The following is a 21,491-nucleotide window of genomic DNA, read 5'->3' on the forward strand; positions in this document are numbered from 1 at the left end:
AAGTGGGTGTTATTATTTACGAGACAGTCAATCAATTAGCTGCTTGTTGGAGATGGATCATCAAACGTGACTGCAGGAGGCAAACAACAATAACGACCAACATTCTTAGGTCATTTACCAATGAGAGTGTGTGTGTGTGTGTGTGTGTGTGTGCGCAGCAGTTCATTGTCAAACACGAAGGGTTTTTGTGCACTCTGCCTTCAGCATGCTGGACATGTGCGTCCTCTGACCACAGCTTCCGGCAGGTCAATTGTTAGAAAGGACAGGACACTGCGGGCCAAAGTTAGCATGATGCTGTTGGAACAACATAATAGCGAGCACACTGTTCACAAATAACACTGAACAAGATCAGTGTGAGAAGTACTTACGAACAACATGATGGGAATGAGCATAACTGGTACCAGTGTGAGAGTCTCTGCTGGTTTAGGGTATTTAAAGAGTCATATCTCAGTGAAGGAGCTGCTCATTAAGCTGCAAGAGTACCATTAGGACCGTCTGATAGCAGGCCATTAAATAAGGCAGAAAGATTCCCCATGGTGGCAGTGCACTGAAGGAATATTTGCAGGATAATTGGACATGCAGCATGTAAAGGGGCTACTTGCACTGACATACAGACAGAAAGAAAGGTATCGGAGATAAATCATCTAACCAAGCAAAAGATAAATATACTAATTTGTCTTGTAAGGACAGAATGTTTGTGTTCTTACACACGTGGAGGAAGACAATCAAGAAGAAAAAGAATAAGCAGCGATTTAAAAAGAAGGCAAGGTCCAAAAATAGATTTTTGTTGACATGGAAACTACCTGAGAAAGATGGCAGCAAGAAACCACGAATAAAAAACCCTACATTTTATGTATTTGTTTGTTGTTTGTTAGCATGGTCACATGTCACATGCTAAATAACATGTTCATTGGTGTGGCCAATGTCATATGTTAATTGTTATGTTTATTAGCATTGATAATGTCAGGTTTATGAGCATGTTACTGTAATTAGCATGGCTAATGTGATATGTATAGCGGTATAGCTGTCGGTTGTTTTTGTTGATGAAGAACAGAATGAATGCTAATTCTCTGTGTCCAAAAAAACAAAAAAGAGACAACAAAAAACATGTGAAGACTAATCAACGTGTGTTCCAATGTTTGAGAAGCTGGAGAAAGTCCTGGATTTGTCATGGAGAGGATTTGCAGCAGCTCGGCTTAGAGGACTGAAGGTTTGTAATAAGGTGGAGGGTGAAGAGGACAAATCCCTCCTTGCCACTCTGGGCTAGCAGTTGGCTTCAGAAGGAATCACAATCCTCTCAGGGAAGGACAAATATGGATGTCTGTATCCACTATGATGTTGAGGCGTTACAGCATATAGAGAATTGATGGAGGGCCATACCTGTCCAGGTCGTCGCTGTCCTGCATGTTGAAGAGCATGGAAGGGATAAGTTTGTCCATATGCTGAGGCTCCCAGATGATGGCCTGCAGCTCGTCATTCACCGTCTTCCTGACCACTCCCTGCAGACCTTTGATTCCTGCCACACGAATCCTGACGCAAAAAAAAAACTCATGTGATAGTGGTCAAATGTCACATGTCCCCAAAAGAGCATCAAAATCATCACATTCCACTAGAATCACGGCCATATTTAGTCTGATGTTTAGTCTGATAGTCTGAGCAACCCTGTGGCACAATCTGACCCCGCCCACACCCTGCCAATCAAACACCAGCTAGCCTTGCAGCCCTGCGTGAGGACAAAGCCTTGTCAATGTGTGTGTAGATGGTAAATAGCTGTGAAAAAAGGCCATGGCAATCAGTAGTTCTCCATGGACCATGGTAATAAAATGCTAAATGCTAATAATCGACCCAGCTGACTCCAAATGAACAAAGTAAGACTCTTTCTATCAAGTCTGCATAAGCTTTTCTTTCTTACAACTAGGCCTGTCACGCTAATCAATAAATCAATTAATTGCACGATAAATAATAAAGTCTATAATTTTGCCGGTGTTCAATCCCACCCTCGGCCATCTCTGTGTGGAGTTTGCATGTTCTCCCCGTGCATGCGCGGGTTTTCTCCGGGTACTCCGGTTTCCTCCCCCATTCCAAAAACATGCTAGGTTAATTGGCCACTCCAAATTATCCATAGGTATGAATGTGAGTGTGAATGGTTGTTTGTCTATATGTGCCCTGTGATTGGCTGGCCACCAGCTGGGATAGGCTCCAGCACCCCCCGCGACCCTCGTGAGGATAAGCGGTAGAAAATTAATGAATTAATTTTGTCGGCCTCTGTAAATTGTCATGTACATGCATGTTTTGTTTTCCTCGTCTCTTTACCACGCAAGCTGAGGTTGAGGGGAGTTCGACTATATCTAGTTGGATTGCGTCAACCTCTTGCACAAGTTCCAACTCCTTCCCCACCAGAGAACTGACATTCCATGTCCCAATAACCCGATTTGGCCGCCTCAACTGGGCCGCTCAGGCCCCCGGCCTCAACAGCCACCTACATCTCAATGCATTGTTGTAATTTATCAATGCATCGGTATATACGTACGTAAATGTTACATTGTATAACTTTATTGTATCAACTACAGTCTGACCAATTAATCAGCCCGCTGATTAATTCATCAGCACCGAGCTGTTTCAAATACAAACAAGTTCTCTCAGCATGACGTTGTGCATCAGCAGTCAATCCCACCTGGTCCTGGTGTCCACGTCTTCGTGGGTTGAGTGACACATAGCACTAAACTGGGACACAAAGAAGTCATAACGGCGGTGGTAGGAGGGCGTGTCCTCCTCGATATTGGCAAACTTCACAAACTGTAGGAAGAGACAAGAACATACTTTTGACATTTGACTGCATCAGTTGAACTCAATAAGACCATATACATATATAGATGCACACACACACACACACATATATACACACGCGCAATCAAACTACAGTGTGGGCGTCATTGCTCGCAGTAGCTGACTAGCTGATGTTGAGTAGCTCACAATAAATAACTAAAAACAATAATAACTATAAAAATGTAAAAAAAAAAATAAAATCTAAAATATTTTTTTAAAAAGTGAAGTTAATCAATAAATAACTAAATATTTTTAAATGGGACCTATTATGCGTTTGTCAAACGATGCCAAGCTTTCAGATAATGAGGTGTGTGGATTTGGAAGTGAGCCATGTGGAGAAGTTAGAGATGGCTCTGAACGCTACGTTTCCTAACACTTCCCGGTTACAAGCTGTGCAAGCTGAGTGGAACCAATCACAGCGGAGTGGGCGTGGAGGAGGCAGACCATGGGTGTAATAAATTAAAACGTTTTGGAAATCCAAGGAAATACAGTTGGAATAGGTACAGATTCTGAAATATCTAGAGAGCTTTCTGTGTGGGTCATCATGTGTAGCTGATCTATAGGAGTCCACCACTCAATACATTCATTCATACATTTTCTACTGCTTATCCTCACGAGGGTCGCAGGGGTTACTGGAGCCTATCCCAGCAGTCTTCGGGCGAGAGGCGGGGTCCACCCTGGACTGGTGGCCAGCCAATCGCAGGGCACATATAGACAAACAACCATTCACACTCACATTCATACCTATGGACAATTTGGAGTGGCCAATTAACCTAGCATGTTTTTGGAATGTGGGAGGAAACCGGAGTACCCGGAGAAAACCCACGCATGCACGGGGAGAACATGCAAACTCCACACAGAGATGGCCGAGGGTGGAATTGAACCCTGGTCTCCTAGCTGTGAAGTCTGCGCGCTAACCACTCGACCGCTGTGAAGCCCCCACTCAATACAAAGGTCTAAAAATAAGTATTATAGGTACCCTTTTAAAACATTGTCCAATGTCTCCAGATTTTACCATGACCTTTACAAAAAATACAATAAAAAAATATAGGATAATATATCTACTACAGCTGGTCGATAGGACCTCAAGTCAGTATCACAATAAATTTGGCAGTGTTACCTCAATATATAAAGGCACGATAAATCCCCAACAACTCAATATCTTTGCCATCTGAAAATAATTGCAGGAAATGCAAATTAACTGGTTTCATTGATTTATTTGACCAAGTGGCACACATGAATTTTGATGAAATATAAAAGTATAAAAATAAGTTTGCAATCTTTCCTTTTTTCAAGCTGCAGCGCTTTCTCACACCACACTCGACCTTCTCATCTGAACAAGCTCACTGTTATCTCAACTGCTATCTGTCAAGAAAGCATAAGCTGTGCCAACATGTCTGCATTTGACCAAACTAATGCTAGCAGTGACAATAACAATATAACCAATAATAAATAAAGGTGACATTTTGTTGAGGTGACTGGCATGTCTTTCTTCATACAAATGATTTTTATGTCTAATTAGCTGCTTTGAAGCAGTCGAGCGGTTATCCCTTTCCATGACGCATAAACAAGCCCACACATTAAGGGCCGTCTCCGCTTTGTTGGTGCGACAAGGAAAAATTTAATTAACCCACTGCTGACCTGAAGGTACTGTGCAGACAAGCAGCAACCTGCCTTCACCCTCGGCTACATGCTACTGTGTCAGCATCCAAATATCAGTCATAAATAAAAATAATGTTCATTCATAAATACCAATCCCTCATGGAAAATGCCCTTCACTTCCCACGTGGCTGGAGCAGACAATACATCCTGTATATTTTGCACTCACCTTGAAACGGCTGGGAATGTGAAACAGGGCTGACATTTGCTGGCGGCTTTCAAAGGCTAATAATAATTAGCTGCATGTTTCCCAGAATGTGATAAAAGCCATTTGCAGCGCCAGTGTAACGTTAATTAGGTGCTTGAGCGCTAACATGCACCTCCAGGCTGCAGCGCTGTCTCCTTGCCGCTTTTATCTTGTGAAAAGTCCCCCAAAAAATAACTAAAAACAATTTCACATGTGACTAGTGACATGCAGCTCAGAATGAGGCTGAAAATAAAAGTTCCTAATTCAAGCTAGGCACAAGCCGAACTAAAGCGCTGTGGTCTTACCGAGTTCGTCCCCAGCACCTGCAAATCCGGTTCTCTGGACTCCAACAGTTTAGCCACCATGTGCAGGAAACTCTCCACAAAGGGCTTGATGCTCTGAGAGTGACAGGCCATCAGCAACTGATCCAGAGCCTCCATGGCTATCACCACATTCCTGAGGACAGTCAGGCTTGTTTTAGCATCAAATGATCTGAAACTATATGGAGAAACAGTCTTCATCCCAGGTGTTGCATGTGCATTTGCATCTATCCAATGTTTTACAATGCTTGATGACAATGTGCAGGTTCTGAGTTAACAATACAAGAAGCATGTTTATTGTTGAACGTAGCACGTCTGAGACATTGTCCACACACACGAAGCACAAGAACACACTTGACCGTCCTTCAAAATAAGAGCGCCATTTGCCCTGCGTCTGTGTAAACAAATATGTGTGTCATAAACAAATATCTTACATTCTGTATGCAGTTGGAATTGCATCTGTGACCATATCTTCCTTCATCACAAGCACAGGCATTACAGTTTGTTCAATATTTAGTAGCAATGTGTGCAGATTCCATTAGAAAAGTGAGCCAGGCTACCATTTCTCAATTCCAGGGCAAAATCGTCCAATGAGGTAATGCATCAATAAATACAAGGTTTTTTCATTAATTTAATTAATGGACATTTTATTAATTAAGTCAAAAAGCAGACACACTATGCTGGTAAAAATAAGTGTAAAATGAATTAAAAATATGAATTCTAAACAAATGAAGTGGAAAAACCCTACTGTTTAATGTCTTTATTAGCAGTCCCATGCTAACAGCAAGCATTAAGTTGATATATCACTCACCCGTAGCGATGCCGCACCACATCCCTGCTTAGCCGCTCAGCCAGGTACGCTCCAATCCTGTCCAGCTTCTCCGGGGCAGACACGGCGTAGAAGGTCAGTTTTTCCATGTCTGACTTGCTCAGACCATCCTGAAGAAACAAAAAAGACAAAAATCACGTGGTGAGAAAAGGGAAGTGCCTAAAGTTTGTGCTTGAATGGCATGATGCTCGTAATGTGCATCAGTGACTGAAAAGCAGCAAAAATGAAATAAAAGTAAACACGTCCCCAGCAGGTCACTTGTAAGGAGGAGGAGGAGGGAGGAGTTTATTTGAGACATAACCTCCCCAGAGTATTTTCCTGTGCTTGGGTTCGCCACAAGTGATAATTAATTTGACAAGGTGGTGACCAATTCAAGCATTTCCATTCCCCACCGCACCTGTTCGATTACGCCAAAAGCCCCAGAGAGTGTTGGGTGGAGGACTCCAAAGTAATAATAGAGACAAATCCCTCCCTGGTGAGTTGAACTGATCAAACGTTGCTGCTCAAAGCTTTACCGAAGTCGGAACAGCACCATTGTCGTTTTCACATGAAAATCACAGACTTTATTATGACTTTATGAAGAATAAATAAGACCAGTGTGTCCTCTACCACTACATCAGGGGCACCACCCACCTTCTCCCAAGAAGGATTTCATTGTATTTCACTGAATTTTTATCTAGCGCCAGAACACAGCAGAGGTCATTTTGAGGAAAACTGCACTTTTTTATTTTGGCCATCAGCTACAATGCTACACCGTTATGTCTCAGATAAGTGGACGGTGGACGAGTAGTTAACATGTAGGCCACGCAGTCAGGGGATCAGGTAGACCTGGGTACAATGTGCGTCTGGGGGTTTTCTCCAGGTACTCCGGTTTCCTCCCAGACTCCAAAAACATGCATGTTAGCTTAATTGGCCACAGGTATGAATGTGGGAATGGTGGGAATGGTTGTTTGTCTATATGTGCCCTGTGATTGGCTGGCCATCAGTCCAGGGTGGACCCCACCTCTCGCCCGGAGACAGCTGGGATAGGCTCCAGCATACCCGCGACCCTCGTGAGGATAAGTGGTATCGAAAATAGATGGATGGATGCTTTTGATACAATGTGCTCTCATTATTAGGCCATATAAATAATGGAAAAAAAGTCTCAAAGTGTCAATAATATACAATATTGACAAATAATTTGTAGAATAATTATTGTCCAGCAAAATTTGTTATCATGACAGGCCCACCCGTACACACACACACGCATTGCACGCATACATTTGCATCTCAACTGCAACTTTAGAGGAGCAATTGCATTACAGTTGGCTGCGCACGTTCATGTGTGCTCGAGTCAATGCCCCCTACCTGCCACTCCAAAGCTATAAATAATAAGGACTTACTTTGGGGTCCTCAGGGAAGATGTTATCCACCAGACGTTTGTAGCGTGGCCTCAATGGCCCACAGCAGCCGCACACTCCTGGAAGAGGAAACAAAAATAATATTGTACTTGTGACCCCACAGAATTTCAATACTATAGTCACTCAAAAAGCTTTCATTTATGGTGACTGACTACTTCATACACATACTTATATATACTTCTATTCCTAGGAAGTTAGTGAAGTAAGCAGTAATATATTGACAGCAGCAAGACTTTGTCATGACAGCTGTGACCATTATGGAATGTTGAGCAGTGCACTGATGACACACCCGCTGCTCTCTGCAGTGTGACTCCCAGCTTACGTGAAGCAATCATCCATCATTGCCCCCCGAAGTCACCACCTGCTAAGCTAATTGAAGTCCAAGGACCAGAGGACTTCCTCTGCTCACAGTGACCTTACACTATAACCATGCAGGTCCTCACCCAAGTGTCTCTGAGTGGCATACTGACAATAGCAGATTTTAATTAGACAGCTCGTAGAACATAAACGTCATATCCGGTTATGTATCACATATACAGAAAACCTGTTTATGATCTTCTGAAAGGTTGTGACATTATTAGAGCCCTGTAGACATGAAATAACACCACCAAAGTCACCTTTACACTTGACATGATAAGCGAAAAACAAAAAGTTATTAAGATATTATTGATATACAATATATAGCCATATATCGCCAGATATTTTTTCCACAAAGTGACTTTAGACAATGTCAACGCCAAATATTCAGGTGAAATTGTTTTATTAAAATAAATACTCAACATGAGGATTGTAGAACTTCATGCAAGCTGCACATAAAAAAAATAACCGCTAAAATAAAGTGCGGCATTCTCTTTTTAAAATAAATATAGATTATGAAGTGCTCAAGACAAAAATCAATGTGCAAACTTAAAAAAATGATCTGCTGTTGCGACTCCATAATCAGAAAAAAAGCTGACAGAAAAGGAAGATAGAAAAAGTCAAATATAACTTCATATATCTTAATAGTATTAACAAAGTATTAATCTACACAAACCTTTAGCTATGCTCACCCCCTCAGCTAATAACAAAATAACAAAATATGAAGCAGTGCCTGGTTTAAGAGGATATTTTAAAATGTCAACAACTAAAAAAAAAAAAAGTTGAAAAGAGTATTTTTTGTCTCGGCTTTGGCATTGCGGTATGACCCCAGTATGCAGATTTTAATGATATTGTGGATATGCAGCAGCAGGACACCAGCCAAGACACTTGCAGTAGCGTGGCAAGCTACAACCAACAATACAACGACACACTAGGGTGCACGCACCTGAACTAAATAGAAGGGGAACACAAATAGCAACAGGTGCAAGTGAAAAGGTAAAAAGCAAAGCAGGCCAGGGCAAACAGGAAACGATACCAAAATAAGAGCCTTAAAACAGGAACTAAGGCATAGAAGCGGAAACAAACTAAACTGTCACAGAGGCTAACTTGAGGATTGTGAAAATTTTTGAGGTAAACATTTTTTTAAGACAAGAGTGTCCTTATTTTGTGCCATGAATACCAAGATGTCAACTGCATCCAGCTGTCTGAAACTTCCTCGTACATTTGGGGTCGTGCTTGTCGTGATAAATAATTATGACTTGAAAACCTCGCTGGTCACTTCCGCTGACCACACCAGCAACTGTCAAGCATCTTATATGAACCAAGATAGCTACAGGTCACGTTTCCCAATGGACTACAGGCAACTGGGTTCAAAGGTCACAGTGGCATTGGACAATACTCCATAAAGTGATCATTGTGCCGACATCTATTGGGCAGCCTTGACCCCGGAGACGCCGGATGAGCCTGGTAGTCTTCTCTAAGTGGTCCCTATGGCTTAGGACCCTGCACTTGTTTACACCTCTCAGTGACTCATTACATTGTATTTTGAATTATTGGGAATGGTGACGATGTGTTTGATAGTTGTCCTCAATCCAATGTGATTTTAGGACATCAAGCATCTTTGCTTCCATAATAATCTAGTGTGTTTTCTTCTCACTCTCTGCATCAGCTGTTAATTTTACTGTCATGGAACATCATGCAGTCACAAGGGCTCATGGCTCCCAATTGCCGTATGCAGCATTGGTCAGCTGCTTATTTGTTGCCAATAATGGTGAGCTGACCACTCTTCAAGCCTTGGTCAACGCTCAGTCCATGTGCAAGTTTTCTGCTGCACTGGTGTCGATGCCAAAGTCGCAGGAGTCGTTCATCGCTCTCACACAAGTTTTTTTTTTTTCTTCGGTAGACCTTTTAGTTGAACTAAGGGGAGTTCTAAGAGCGCTGGATGGGTGGTGTGTGTTACATTAAGAGTTGGTACAGTGGAGAGAGTTGGATAGAAAATTGCAACAAGAAAACAGGATAAGGACATTTTGAGGCTGTAAAATGCCCATTTGTAGGAAAAATGAATGAAATGCAAAAGGGGGTGATCTTATCTCCACAGGAAATGCAGGCAGTAGCTTGCTACAATTCAGTTGAGTTGAATTGCAGTTGAGTGTTTTAGAGATTGAGGTATGTTTTCAAGGTTGGCATAATTAGATTAGGGTTGTGAGCAGCACAAAAAGAGAAACATTTTGTGTCTGCCATAGAGCAGTAATAAAAACAAGGATGGAGTTTGGGTTTCTCGTGATGGGTGCACTGTCCCCTCTGCTCGGCTGCTCCGGCGAGGTACGTGGACTTGGACAGTTAGGCAAACAACAAATAATGCATGCAAGGACACACAGGTATCTCCTATTGATGATAGATAAAGTTGAGGAAAGGTGAAGGAATGAATCAAAATTTTTAAAATAAAATAGCAAAAATATGCAGGATACAAAAATGGGTTGATGCACTTCAATTAGCTCTTATAGCTGTTGAATGTGCCGTAAACATCCAGATGAGGTTCACACCATTTGAACTCACTGGATGTCAGCAGTTTCCTGGACCTACTGCTGTCACAGGACCCATGGATATCATGGACAAAATGATGTACATATGACACTTGTTGCATCACAATGGTTGGTGAGTAAAATCTTCTGTACAGGGTGCTGACACTGCAAACGTGGCCCTGAGCAGGAGGTGTACACATCACCATGGGTGTACTTAAAGTTCTTAAAAAAAAGTGTGGACGGAGCCCAGGTGGATAGGCCCGTACTGGGTGACAGCAAGAACATCACATTTTCCTCTGGCTGGAGAAACAGAAGTTTGTGGTTCCAAACACTTTGGAGGAAACAACATCTACTCTTTAAAATATCCTTCTGTATCTTTGTTTATGCCTATGGAGTGTGGACCACAGTATAGATAGCTGCGGTTCAAAGGGGGATTGTTTGGAGGAAACAACATCTACTCTTTAAAATATCCTTCTGTATCTTTGTTTATGCCTATGGGGTGTGGACCACAGTATAGATAGCTGCAGTTCAAAGGGGGATTGTTGGATAATAGTTTTATTAGATGGATAACTGAGCTGATACATGTTCAAGTAGTTCATGGGAATACTTTGGTTGAAGTGCCAACAGGGAAGACATTAGCCACAAAAGGTGAGGAATGTGTTTAATTGTGTCTTGTGTTATCTTTGCAGAGATCATTGCGGGAGAACCAAAAGACCAGGAAGGTCTTGGGTATTTAAGGTTATTTACTCAGGAGGCAATGAAGATAATGGGGTGAAGGGGGAAGTATCTGGTCCGGGAACGGGATCCTGGTCCATCCCCCACACATACCCCAACTCCACCCCATCAAAGCCGATCTACAAAAAGTTCTGGGATGCAAGAATCGGGGCTGACTTTCCTTCTTATCGTCAGGAGGCTGCAGGGGGACATTGGAAGAGAAACTCAGCCCAGGATCCTGTTTTTGTGATTTTATTTTGTCTGACCAATTTTACAATGCATGATGTTAACTTTTACTAGTGTGTAAGTTTTATTTCTTCTCATAAGTGGAGATTAACGAATACGCTCAGAGAGATGAAATTTACTTCAACAAGTGGTCTTGGAAGCCTTAATTAGGTTGCAGAGAATTTCTTCTCCAACAGTAGACGGAGCTACAGAGGGGGCCGGACTTGTTCTGATGTACAACTGTGTGTCGTCCGCATAGCAATGGAATGATATTCCATGCCAGCTGATCACATGGCCAAGGGGGCGCATGTAGACAGTGAAGAGGGTGGGGCCAAGGATTTTTTTGAGATTCCTGAAACAGATTTTTCTGTTTGGCTTTTTGATGGGGGACACCATTGGAAGCTCCACTGATATGGCCTTATGGTCAGACGCACCCAGATCATCCACTTAAGATTGCTGATTAACATGTTGAGTGAGGTTGAGGCAATCAAAAAGATTCATGAATTCAGCAGCAGAATAGGAAGAGTGGTTATCAATATGAATATTAAAATCACCCAATATGATTATATTCCCTGTTGTTGCACAGAGAGTGGAGAGGAGGTCATGCATCTCGGGAATAAAGGCTGGGTTTGGTTTGGGAGGGCGGTAAACCAGGATAAAAGTTGAGGGAACTGGGGGTTTACATTTGAATGCAAGACATTGGAAAGAGGAATGGGCAGGTAGAGACAGCGCGAAGTCTATGTCTACTAGTTAGCCTTCAATTCATGTATTCTAAAGTTAAGAAAGGGTATGAAACTAACTGCCCAAACTTTACCACTTCCACACAGAATGGAAGACAATTTATTCACTATATCATGCCAGACCATGGCTGACTCCAGGGTGTCCACTGACATTGGCCCAATGTCAGCTGGGATAGGCTCCAGCATACCCCTACTACCCTAGTGAGGCATAAGTGCCATGGAAAATGGATGGTGTCGACAGATATCACAAGTCAGGTATCGGATTGGAAATTGAAATCTTCTGGTATGTTTGCATATTTTTCTAGAACCAGAATCATTAGAAGCCCTCTAGTGTGACACAAGCATGTGACATCATAATAAAAGAACACAGTTGATCGTGATCAAACAAACACACCTTTCCATCATGTCCACAGATACATTGTGATTAGTCACTGCTCGTGCTGACTGTGATGATAACAAACGCTAATGTTTATACAATAATTTAGTGCTCTTTGGGAGTCTTCACTGATAAATGTGCAAACTCACCATATCAGTGAGTCACACAGCTGCCTAAAAGCCAAGTTAAATAAATTCCACAAGTTGTGAATACCAGGAGAACCATTCTCAACAATTTTGAACCTACCAGAATTCAGTGGTCGCCTGTTTGGGGTTGGGCTGTAAGTGAAGGTTCTGCGCTCCTCGATGCGAGGAACCTGTCTATACGTCCTCAGAACGCCATGTTGGAAGTTGATGCAAAAAGACGACATGGCTTCCAGCGACCCACTAAAGAAGATGTGTCCTCACTGCCTCACCGTCCGACTAAGTGAGGAAAAAACGACATGCTCACAGGTTCTTTAACAACATAACCTGCGGCAGCTCTTGGGTCAACTTTCATGTTTCCTTTCAGAAGCGGATGCTGCAGGGCAGCAACGTGAGCTGCTCCTCGCAAGCTCAGGTTACACCGAGACACAGAAAGAAGAGTCAATGGACACCTGCTCTCACCAACAGGACAACAATAACTGGTTCTTCACACTGCTGAGCTTCAAGCGAACGGACTGTTGGCGGACCGACAAGACAAGCAGGACAAATACTTTGAAATATGAAGATGAAAGATGGACGTCTTGTGGTTGCCGTGGAAATACCCCCGATACACAGGAAGTGAACTGAAAATCAATCCAAGTGGTGGTGAGTTGACACACCAGCTGAGGTCTTCTGTTTTTATGTAAATATTGCATTCAACGTTTGAGTCCCTCCTAAACAAGACACACACACGCGCATGAACACACGCACAGGCGCCTCACTGACTACATCACTGCCTCTGATTGGCTATCATCCTACTTTGACTTTTGTTGCCTTTGAAGGACAAAAAAGCCACTTGGGCATGTGACTGGACCACATAGTCCCCACATAGTCCCACATAGTCCACAATGTGCAACATTGTCACCGTTGGCATATCACAGGGCTTTAATGTTATCTTGGATGAGATGAGATAGCTGATGGAGAATCATTTCACAGGAAGCTTTTCACCTTGAGGATGACGTTCCAGTGGAACATCTTAAGATCTAAAGATGGAGACTGACTGTGGGAGTGGCGGTAAAGCAGTGTCTCATCTAAATACTAATGCTGGGGAAGACAGGAAAAACAAGGAAAGTGAGCAGCCTGAAATCCCAGATGGAGGGGGCCTACAATGCCCTAATCATGATCAGTCCAATGATGTGCACTGAAGTGGGCCTCCCTTTCAACTGGCTGTATCATCAGTTTGATGGGAAGCGAAAGCCATCAGTGTCGCCATGCAGCCCCAAGAAAAACATCAAAGCCAAATGCAGCACAAAACATTCTACCAGTCAATTCAAGCCATTGTGAAAGACGAGAACGATAGCAGCCATGAGGAAGGAGTGAGGATGAGAAAAAGGGATGAAAACAGATGAAGGATGTCAAAGAAGAAAGGAGCCATTTTAGGAGGAAGGATGAAAAGAAAGGAAGGCTGTATTAGGAATTAGGGTTGGACAATATGGACCTTAAGATGTTACGGTATCACAATATTTTTGGGTTGTATCATGATATGAAGATATAAAATGATATCAAATTTCTATGTTAAAAAATAAACATGCTTTTTTCACTCAAAAACGGTGAATAATGGGCAAATTTAAAAAAAAAAGTGCATTTTCCCTTTAATGGCACAGTCAGAGGACTGAGCTGCACTTATTCCTTAATCCTCCTCAAGAACCTTCTTCAGCTCAAATTCATCCTGACGCTCACGGGAAGTCACACGACATGTCATATGTGTGATTAGGGTATACTTGCTCGCCAGGATGTAGGAGACACCACATATTGAAAAATATTGCATATTGAAAAATCAAAGGACAATTTTGATATTTGACAAGTATTTTTATGCTAATATGTTATATGTATATAGTTAAAGAAAAGGTTACACAGGAGGTGGAACTGTCTCGCCACTTTTGATACATTTTATACACGGAAGATGTTAGAACTCTAATGCGGGTCAATGTTGAATAGACAGTCATGGCCAAAAATATATGAATTCCAAAAGATGTGGCTGTACAAATTAGCCTGATATGTTTGAATTCTATACATGTATGTTTTTGGCTATGCCTGCATGCTAACTATCCAAAAAAACATCCACCGTTTATATTTTGTTACTGTTATAGATGACAAAGCAGACTAGTGTAATATCTAATAACATATATAATGAATTTTATTTTTAGAATATGCAGAGGGCCCTCTTTTCACTGCCTCAAAAGGAAGTTTGGACATTCAGTCATGAGAGAGAGAGAGAGAGAGAGAGAGAGAGAGAGAGAGCGAGAGAGAGAACAGCACAGCAGTGGGAGGGACTTAACAGAGCATGAAAGACAAGCTCAATGTCCTCTAAAGCTTCAGGCTTGCTGCCAATCAAACATCTGTTGGCCCGCTGCACGAACACGACCACGCTCACTCACACGCGTCCTTCACGCTCACCTGCCAGCACTTACTGGAGGACGGCACAGGAGAATAAACATGTTAGTATTGTAACTAGCAAAAGATGCTCCAAAAATCATTATGGTGGTCATGAAGGGGAGAGTCCATCACCTGCTCTGACCTCATCAAATCTTTGCCCTCGCTTCCATTGGTCCACATGCCTGTGTGCCTCAAGAATGCTCGCAGCTGATTGGACATTGAAGACAAGAGGGCCGGATGGTTCAGACATGAGCAGATCAATGGATCAATGGAAATGCTGGCTTCTTTAGCACGCCGCACATCTCAGTGCTCAACAACACACAAACACAACACATATGCACACACGTCCACATCACAAAACTAGCCTCCTACCAGACTCGTTGTTCTCTGAATCCATGTTTCAGGAGATGATGCGTCGGCTGGCCTGTCAGGTGGACATGGATGTCTTCTTTCTCACTCTGTTTCTCTCTCTCCCTCTTTCCCCCCTCACACGCCCACTCACTGTCTGACCTTGCTTCCCCTCCGCAAACACACTGCAGGTGAGGCTGCAGTGCTGCACAGTCCAAACCACTAAAATGCTCCGACACCCTCAGAACCTATTGGACCACCACCAACAGCCCATCAGCCCACCACCCCACACTAAACACGCCACACACACACACATCTAATGGCATGTGTGTTATTTTAATCATCCTGATTGAGTGTAATTACGTACACTGAGCGTGACGATTTTGAACATTCATGTGCATAGCAAAGTGCATGTGTGCGTGCATCTGGTTTATGCGAGTAATGGACTGTGATGTAAACATGACTAGGAAGAATGCAGTGACACACACACATCCACGCACACACAAGCAGGCTATGTGTGATGCTAACAAGGCATGCTAACAAGGAAAGCTGACTGTGTCTCAGTTGGCATGTTTGTGTAGTTGACGTTTTAAGTCTTTTAAGACTGGTAAGTACATAGTGTACACAGCATTATTCAGTAGGGGTGTCACAAAATTTTGTGTCACAAGATCTCGCAAGATTAAAACATGAAAAGATATCTCATTTAGAAAAAAATGTCTCGTCAGCACCGCGCGATTGGCTGGCGACCGCTCACAGGTGTATGTCGCCTGTCACGGAAATGGATAGATGAATGTCTTGTGAGCACTAGGCCTGGGACGATAATAACTTCATTCATTAATCACACAATAAATGAAAATGAATGTGATAATTTTGCTGACCTCAGTATATTGCCATGTGCCTAAAAATGTTAAAAAGATGTGTCACCCTTCCTCGGAGTCCCTCCTCTCTGAGGCAAGGGGCGGGCCAAAATGCTGCATTAATTGAAGCATGGCAGCCAGACAGCAGTGGAACCTTGCCAGGTCAAAGTGCATTCAAGCCTTCCCAAAGTGCAGCATTATGGTGCAGCTAGCTACACATGACGGCCAGCACAAAGAGGAGTGAACAAATAGTACGCGGCTGCAAAGCAGGCAATACATCGTCGCCATTGTTTGTTTGATCTACTTCAGCGAGGATCCCAAACTTATAGCTGCCCGGTAGGTGACCTGTTAGGAAAACGAAAAGGTCCAAACACAATGATGGCACCAATACTTCCCAGCAGGCCTTGCTGCTTCCATTAAGCCATTTATTAGCACTTTCTAGCCATCCCCTCAGTGCTCACATGGCGGTGGCGCCCTACATAATGACTTAATTGAGGTGGTTAACACTTTGAGGATAATGAGAGCCTCTAGACCACAACACACTGCAAGTGAGAGCGGCACACACACATGCACACACAGCTGATTATTAATATCATCAGTCCGTCTACTTCCTGTCTCAGTGGCTCATAAAAGTGTGTAAGTCAAGGCTGCATCAATTTGCCACACACATGCACACTTCCTTTATTTAGAAAATATAGCTTATATTGTACAGTGAATCTCCACATATTAACTACTCAGCATTCACGGCACTGCAAAAATCACAGATATTTGGTCAAGTTATTATTATTTTTTCTTAGAAAAGAAGTCTATTTTTCGGGAAACTCAGTCACTCTAAGTCAAACATATTTACAAGTATGCGATACCCCTAAATAATCTACTATACACGTATTGGGTCACAGACAAACAGCTTACAGAAACAGGTCACCCACAAGTTCTGCAAAGGGGTGATGACAGAGCTCCACAATAAAGAAGATCACGTTTGGTGCGATTTTAAGCCAAAAAAACGTCCATAAGGTGCCTTTTGTAAAAACTCTGGCTGAACCAGGAAGTGTAGTCTTGTAGCGTTGAAGAGACCACGCACTGAGGGGAAATTTTAACACATGCACACACACACACACACACACAGTTCAGTTCCAAATGGGAAAATTGTTAATAGTTCATTGTGTTATATTTGTAAATAAATTGTTATTTTCATGTAAAACAACATGTTTTGTGTTGTGGCATATTTGTGTATAAATTTTGGCTAAATATATACAGCAAAATTAGTGTCAAAGTGACACAAAAAGCTATTTTACGCTATTTTTTGTTGAGATTTTGCTGAGATTTTTCTTTGTTCTACTGCTGATTACTAAATAACGGAGACAAGTAGAAACAAAGATTCTTTTCTGATGAAAGATGAGAGTCCAACTCAGTGGTTCCCAAACTTTTTTTCTAGCGCCCCCCTATTGGAGATGAAATTCATTCATTCATTTTCTACCGCTTATCACGAGGATGGCAGGGGTGTTGGAGCCTATCCCAGCTGTCTTTGAGCGAGAAGTGGGGTACACCCTGGACTGGTGGCCAGCCAATCACAGGGCACATATAGACAAACAAGCATTCACACTCACATTCATACCTATGGACAATTTGGAGTGGCCAATTAGCGTTTTTGGAATGGGGGAGGAAACCTACGCATGCACGGGGAGAACATGCAAACTCCAAACAGAGATGGCAGAGGGTGGAATTTGACTTGGGTCTCTGAGCTGTGATACGTGCATGCTAACCACTCGTCCGCCGTGCAGCCGGAGATGACATTATTTTTGAAAATGGCTGGGATTGAATGAGTTGATGTGTACAATGTGGGATATCAGTAGGCCTTTGGACCAAACCAAAAAAATCGAATTATGTATAGCTGTATCATTACACCCTGAGATGGCAGGAAGTTGTTGAATGTTGATGGAGGTCTGAGTGATAAGTGTTAGTAAGATAACATTCTTGCATCTTTCCTTAAGACTAATGTGTCTTCATCAACTTTAAATCATGTCCATTTCCGCTTCATAATAAGGTCTAAGCAGCAACTAAAGTTGACTAAGCACTAACATTTCATGAAGAGGTAATTAGCAGTGACCAGGCAGCTGTATTAACTGGTGAGATGCTAGCTGTATTAATTAGACTTAATAAACGTCCGTGTTGCTGTCAAAGTAGAGTCAAATGTGTAATTCACATTTTCAAAGTAAACACACACTGCAGTGGGGTCCGCGAACGCAACACCAGCATTTGCTGTGTTTTGTCGGGAGGTAAAGCAGCTGATCAGTGATTTAAAACTGTCAGGTTCGAGGCTATGTACCCGATAGAAAGTCTGCCTTCCGTCCACCGACGCATCTTACCTGCTGGCATGGTGTCGTTTGAATGCGGCAGTTAGTTGTTGGGTTGGTAGCTAGTTAGCCTCCATTGCTTCCCTTCACTCGGCATCGGAATGGCGTCTTCGTGTCCTAAGGACTGCCGATTGTCATTCCACACCAGCACACAGGGCACTGTGTTGACCCCGTGAGGATACCAGTCATCCAGGTCCGGCAGGAAAGAGAAGCCGCCCGCTGAGCGGTGAACGATTAGCCTCTCAAGCTAACGTCCACACACCGCGAGGCTGGCACTCGCCGGAGACGTTCACCAAGCAATTGCGTCTGGATATGGCCACAAGACAGACCAAGACGTCGCCCAACTCCAGGCTTCCTCTTGGCAGGAACACAACACGGAAGTACAGGCCTTGCAGATCCGAAATAAAAACAACCCACAGCTTTCCCTACGAAAGCACGTACACTGACTGACACTGAAATATCCGAGGGCATATGAAGGCACCGTAAAGGAACGTTAAATCGACTTGTATGTAAGTATGCAGGCCCGTGCACTAGTAGTGAACTGTTCGTGACATACTTACGTCTTCTCACTGTCTTGATTACTTTGGTCAGTTCCTGTCAATTTGTCTCACTATGTTTACTTTGAGATGCCCCCCTCAGGTATGTGTATATATCAAAATATATAACCTTGGCCACTCCAATGAAACATTTCTGGTTCCGCCACAGGTGATACCTTTGTTGTGTGTCATGATGAATGCTTCTGTCCTTGTGTCACTTGCACCCATCTTGAACTGCATTGAAGTCCTGCTATATGTTTTCCTAATGAAGGAAGCAAACCTTAATGATGGCACCAGACAAATGTAGTCATTAAGTTGGGCGGCTTATAGGCTAATTACAACACAACTAAAAATATCTCTTAGCTCTGGTGTGAAAGTGCACAACGCTGTAGTGCTTTTTAAGCCCTTAAGGACCTATTGGACTTAGTGCTGATTAAAGGATTTAACATGCCAAACGTCTGCTGCAGTCTAATGATTGACGGTCACTAATAGGACAGAACGGTAATACATGTTTGTTGTCATAATGAATATTTATTATGTACTTTATCATTCAGCTATTACAGTATATCTCTTTTGGGTGAGAGGTGTGTTGAGTGTAAAGCCGGGCTTGCCTGGTCAACAATTCTAGCTCTCTTTAAAAGCAGCTATGTCACCATGGTAACTTAGGCTAAACAGTTATGTCCAGACTTTCATCTTAAAATCTGCTATACACGAGCCACTGTTTCACTGTGTAAGTCGTTCGAAGATGGAATCAGTTCCATTGACAGGGGTTGGGGGGGCAAGGGGTATAGTGTCCCGGGCCCAGGCATGGGGGGGGGGGCACAACTGGTGTGTGGCGGGGGAGCACTCAGATGATTTTGTACCGAGCCCAGTCAAAGCTGCCAACGGCCCAGGATAGAATACACTACATTTGACCACTTTTTGAGCAGAGCATCAGTAATAAAAAAAAACCCAATATGAAATATTAACTCAGCCAGTGTTTGCATGCCACAATAGTCCTTGCATGAGTACTCAATCCATTAGTCTTAATATGTCATCAGAAATTGCATGTTAATCCTGAAAAGCTGTTGCAAATCTGAAATATTTTGAAAAGCTGCAAAAATCACAATTCATAATGAATCACAGGAGATGTCCGGAAGTCGAAGCTGGACTTGAAATGCTGGGGAAATATGCAAAAAAGTTAGAGTAAATTGGTAGTTTGAGCTGAAATTGGGAATTGAGCCACCACCTCTGGGTCTGGATCCAAATACTATTCCGGCTGCGCTATACAACTTTTACTACATTGCCACAATTGGAGTAGCAGTATGCAATCACCACCACCAATCACCGCCACCGCCACCTGTCGATGGTTCAACTGAAAACAGTCAATTCTGTTGGATAACTTTTACTTGTGCCCGCTGAGTGGTTCGCATGTTGGCCACACAGTCAGGAGATCGGGAAGACCTGGGTTCGATTTCTCCGCTTGGGCATCTCGGTGTGGATTTTGAATCCACACCGTGTGAATGGTTGTTTGTCTATATGTTTCATATACCTCATGTCTGTTCATTTTGCTTTACCCATGCTAATTTGCACTACTGTTTCATACCTCATGTCGGTTTATAATGTTTACCCTAATGAGGATAAGCGGCATCTGAAAATAGAATGGATGGAACTTTGACTTGTGATTGCAACCATCTGACTTCAAGCCAGCACTTCAGTCAAATTCAAATCAAATTGTTCAGCTCATTTGGGACAAGTGTGCTATCAATTGAGTGTCATTTCATATTTTCTATGAACATTTTCCGATTGAAGAAATTGATTGGACAATTTAAATGACATTTGACATTTTCCATTACTGCCTGTGATTGGCTGGCGACTAGTCCAGGGTGTACCCCGCCTCACGCTCAAAGATGGATGGGATAGGCTCCAGCATACCCGCGACCCTAGTGAGGATAAGAGGCATAGAAGATGGATGGCATTACTGAACTCTGCTGATTTGACAGGCGTGGCATGGCTTAGTTGGTAGGAGACTAACGTTACATTTCCTCACTTTAAAACCAAGTAGTGACTTAACTTGCTGTTGAGCTCGCCTCATCCAAGCATGTTTCCGTTTAAGGTGCTGTATTATGGTGCCACGTCATATCACTTTGCAAAGCTTTGTTTTTGTGCTCCCACACTTTTGAAGACTTCGCTCAACCTGGTTTCTCCATGTTTGATTTGTTGAATTTACTTTTCCTTTGAAAATACCACCTCTGCTCTCACTCCACCTCGCTCGCTTCAGCTCGTTCTGGAGGTGGAGTTTTTTAAAAACTGTATTTCGGTCAGCAGGCATTGACAAAGGTCTGCCTCTGCAGGTGAAGTAAACGGCTCTGTGGCGTGGTGACTGACGAATAAATCGTACAACACTACGAATCGAAAATTCAATTTGTTGTTGCAACTTTTGTCGATTTTTTAAATCAATTTTATTGATTTGTTGTTGCAGCCCTGATATTATACACACACATAAACCCACACACAATCCTGGTTGGGAGGAGGGTAGACTTGTGGGTTCACAGCCGAGACCAGGCATCTTGGACTCAAAAAGTATGGTGACCACTGAAGGAATCCACGCTGCATGGCATGTCACTCAATGGCGCCCTCTCTGGTGTGTGACGGCATCATGTAGTGTACAAGAGGACAGTGGAAGTATTTCTCCATTGAGTAA

The 21,491-nt window shown here is 42.9% G+C and overlaps 1 protein-coding gene across 5 annotated transcripts in view; it reads right to left on the reverse strand.

The window, feature by feature from the left end:
• efr3a (EFR3 homolog A (S. cerevisiae)) overlaps positions 1-18,757 on the reverse strand; it is a 35,623-nt gene extending 16,866 nt beyond the window's left edge. Inside the window, exons 1-6 of one of the 5 annotated variants that reach the window (XM_058075031.2) lie at positions 18,285-18,757; positions 7,204-7,280; positions 5,804-5,931; positions 4,978-5,128; positions 2,675-2,796; positions 1,381-1,530 (exon numbers count right to left, since the gene is read on the reverse strand). In XM_058075031.2, the coding sequence (XP_057931014.1) occupies positions 1,381-1,530; positions 2,675-2,796; positions 4,978-5,128; positions 5,804-5,931; positions 7,204-7,280; positions 18,285-18,294 (638 nt within the window). In that variant the 5' untranslated portion in view covers positions 18,295-18,757. Of the gene's footprint in view, positions 1-1,380; positions 1,531-2,674; positions 2,797-4,977; positions 5,129-5,803; positions 5,932-7,203; positions 7,281-12,401; positions 13,031-15,085; positions 15,669-18,284 lie in introns of those variants that run through there. The other 4 variants (XM_058074950.2, XM_058075210.2, XM_058074867.2 and 1 more) reach the window with 4 other exon arrangements.
• Between the last annotated feature and the right edge of the window lie 2,734 nt (positions 18,758-21,491).

The sequence above is a fragment of the Doryrhamphus excisus genome, linkage group LG11 (assembly GCF_037039965.1).
Source record: "Doryrhamphus excisus strain RoL-2023G ecotype Guam linkage group LG11, RoL_Dexc_Guam_v1.1, whole genome shotgun sequence".
NCBI classification, from domain to species: domain Eukaryota; kingdom Metazoa; phylum Chordata; class Actinopteri; order Syngnathiformes; family Syngnathidae; genus Doryrhamphus; species Doryrhamphus excisus.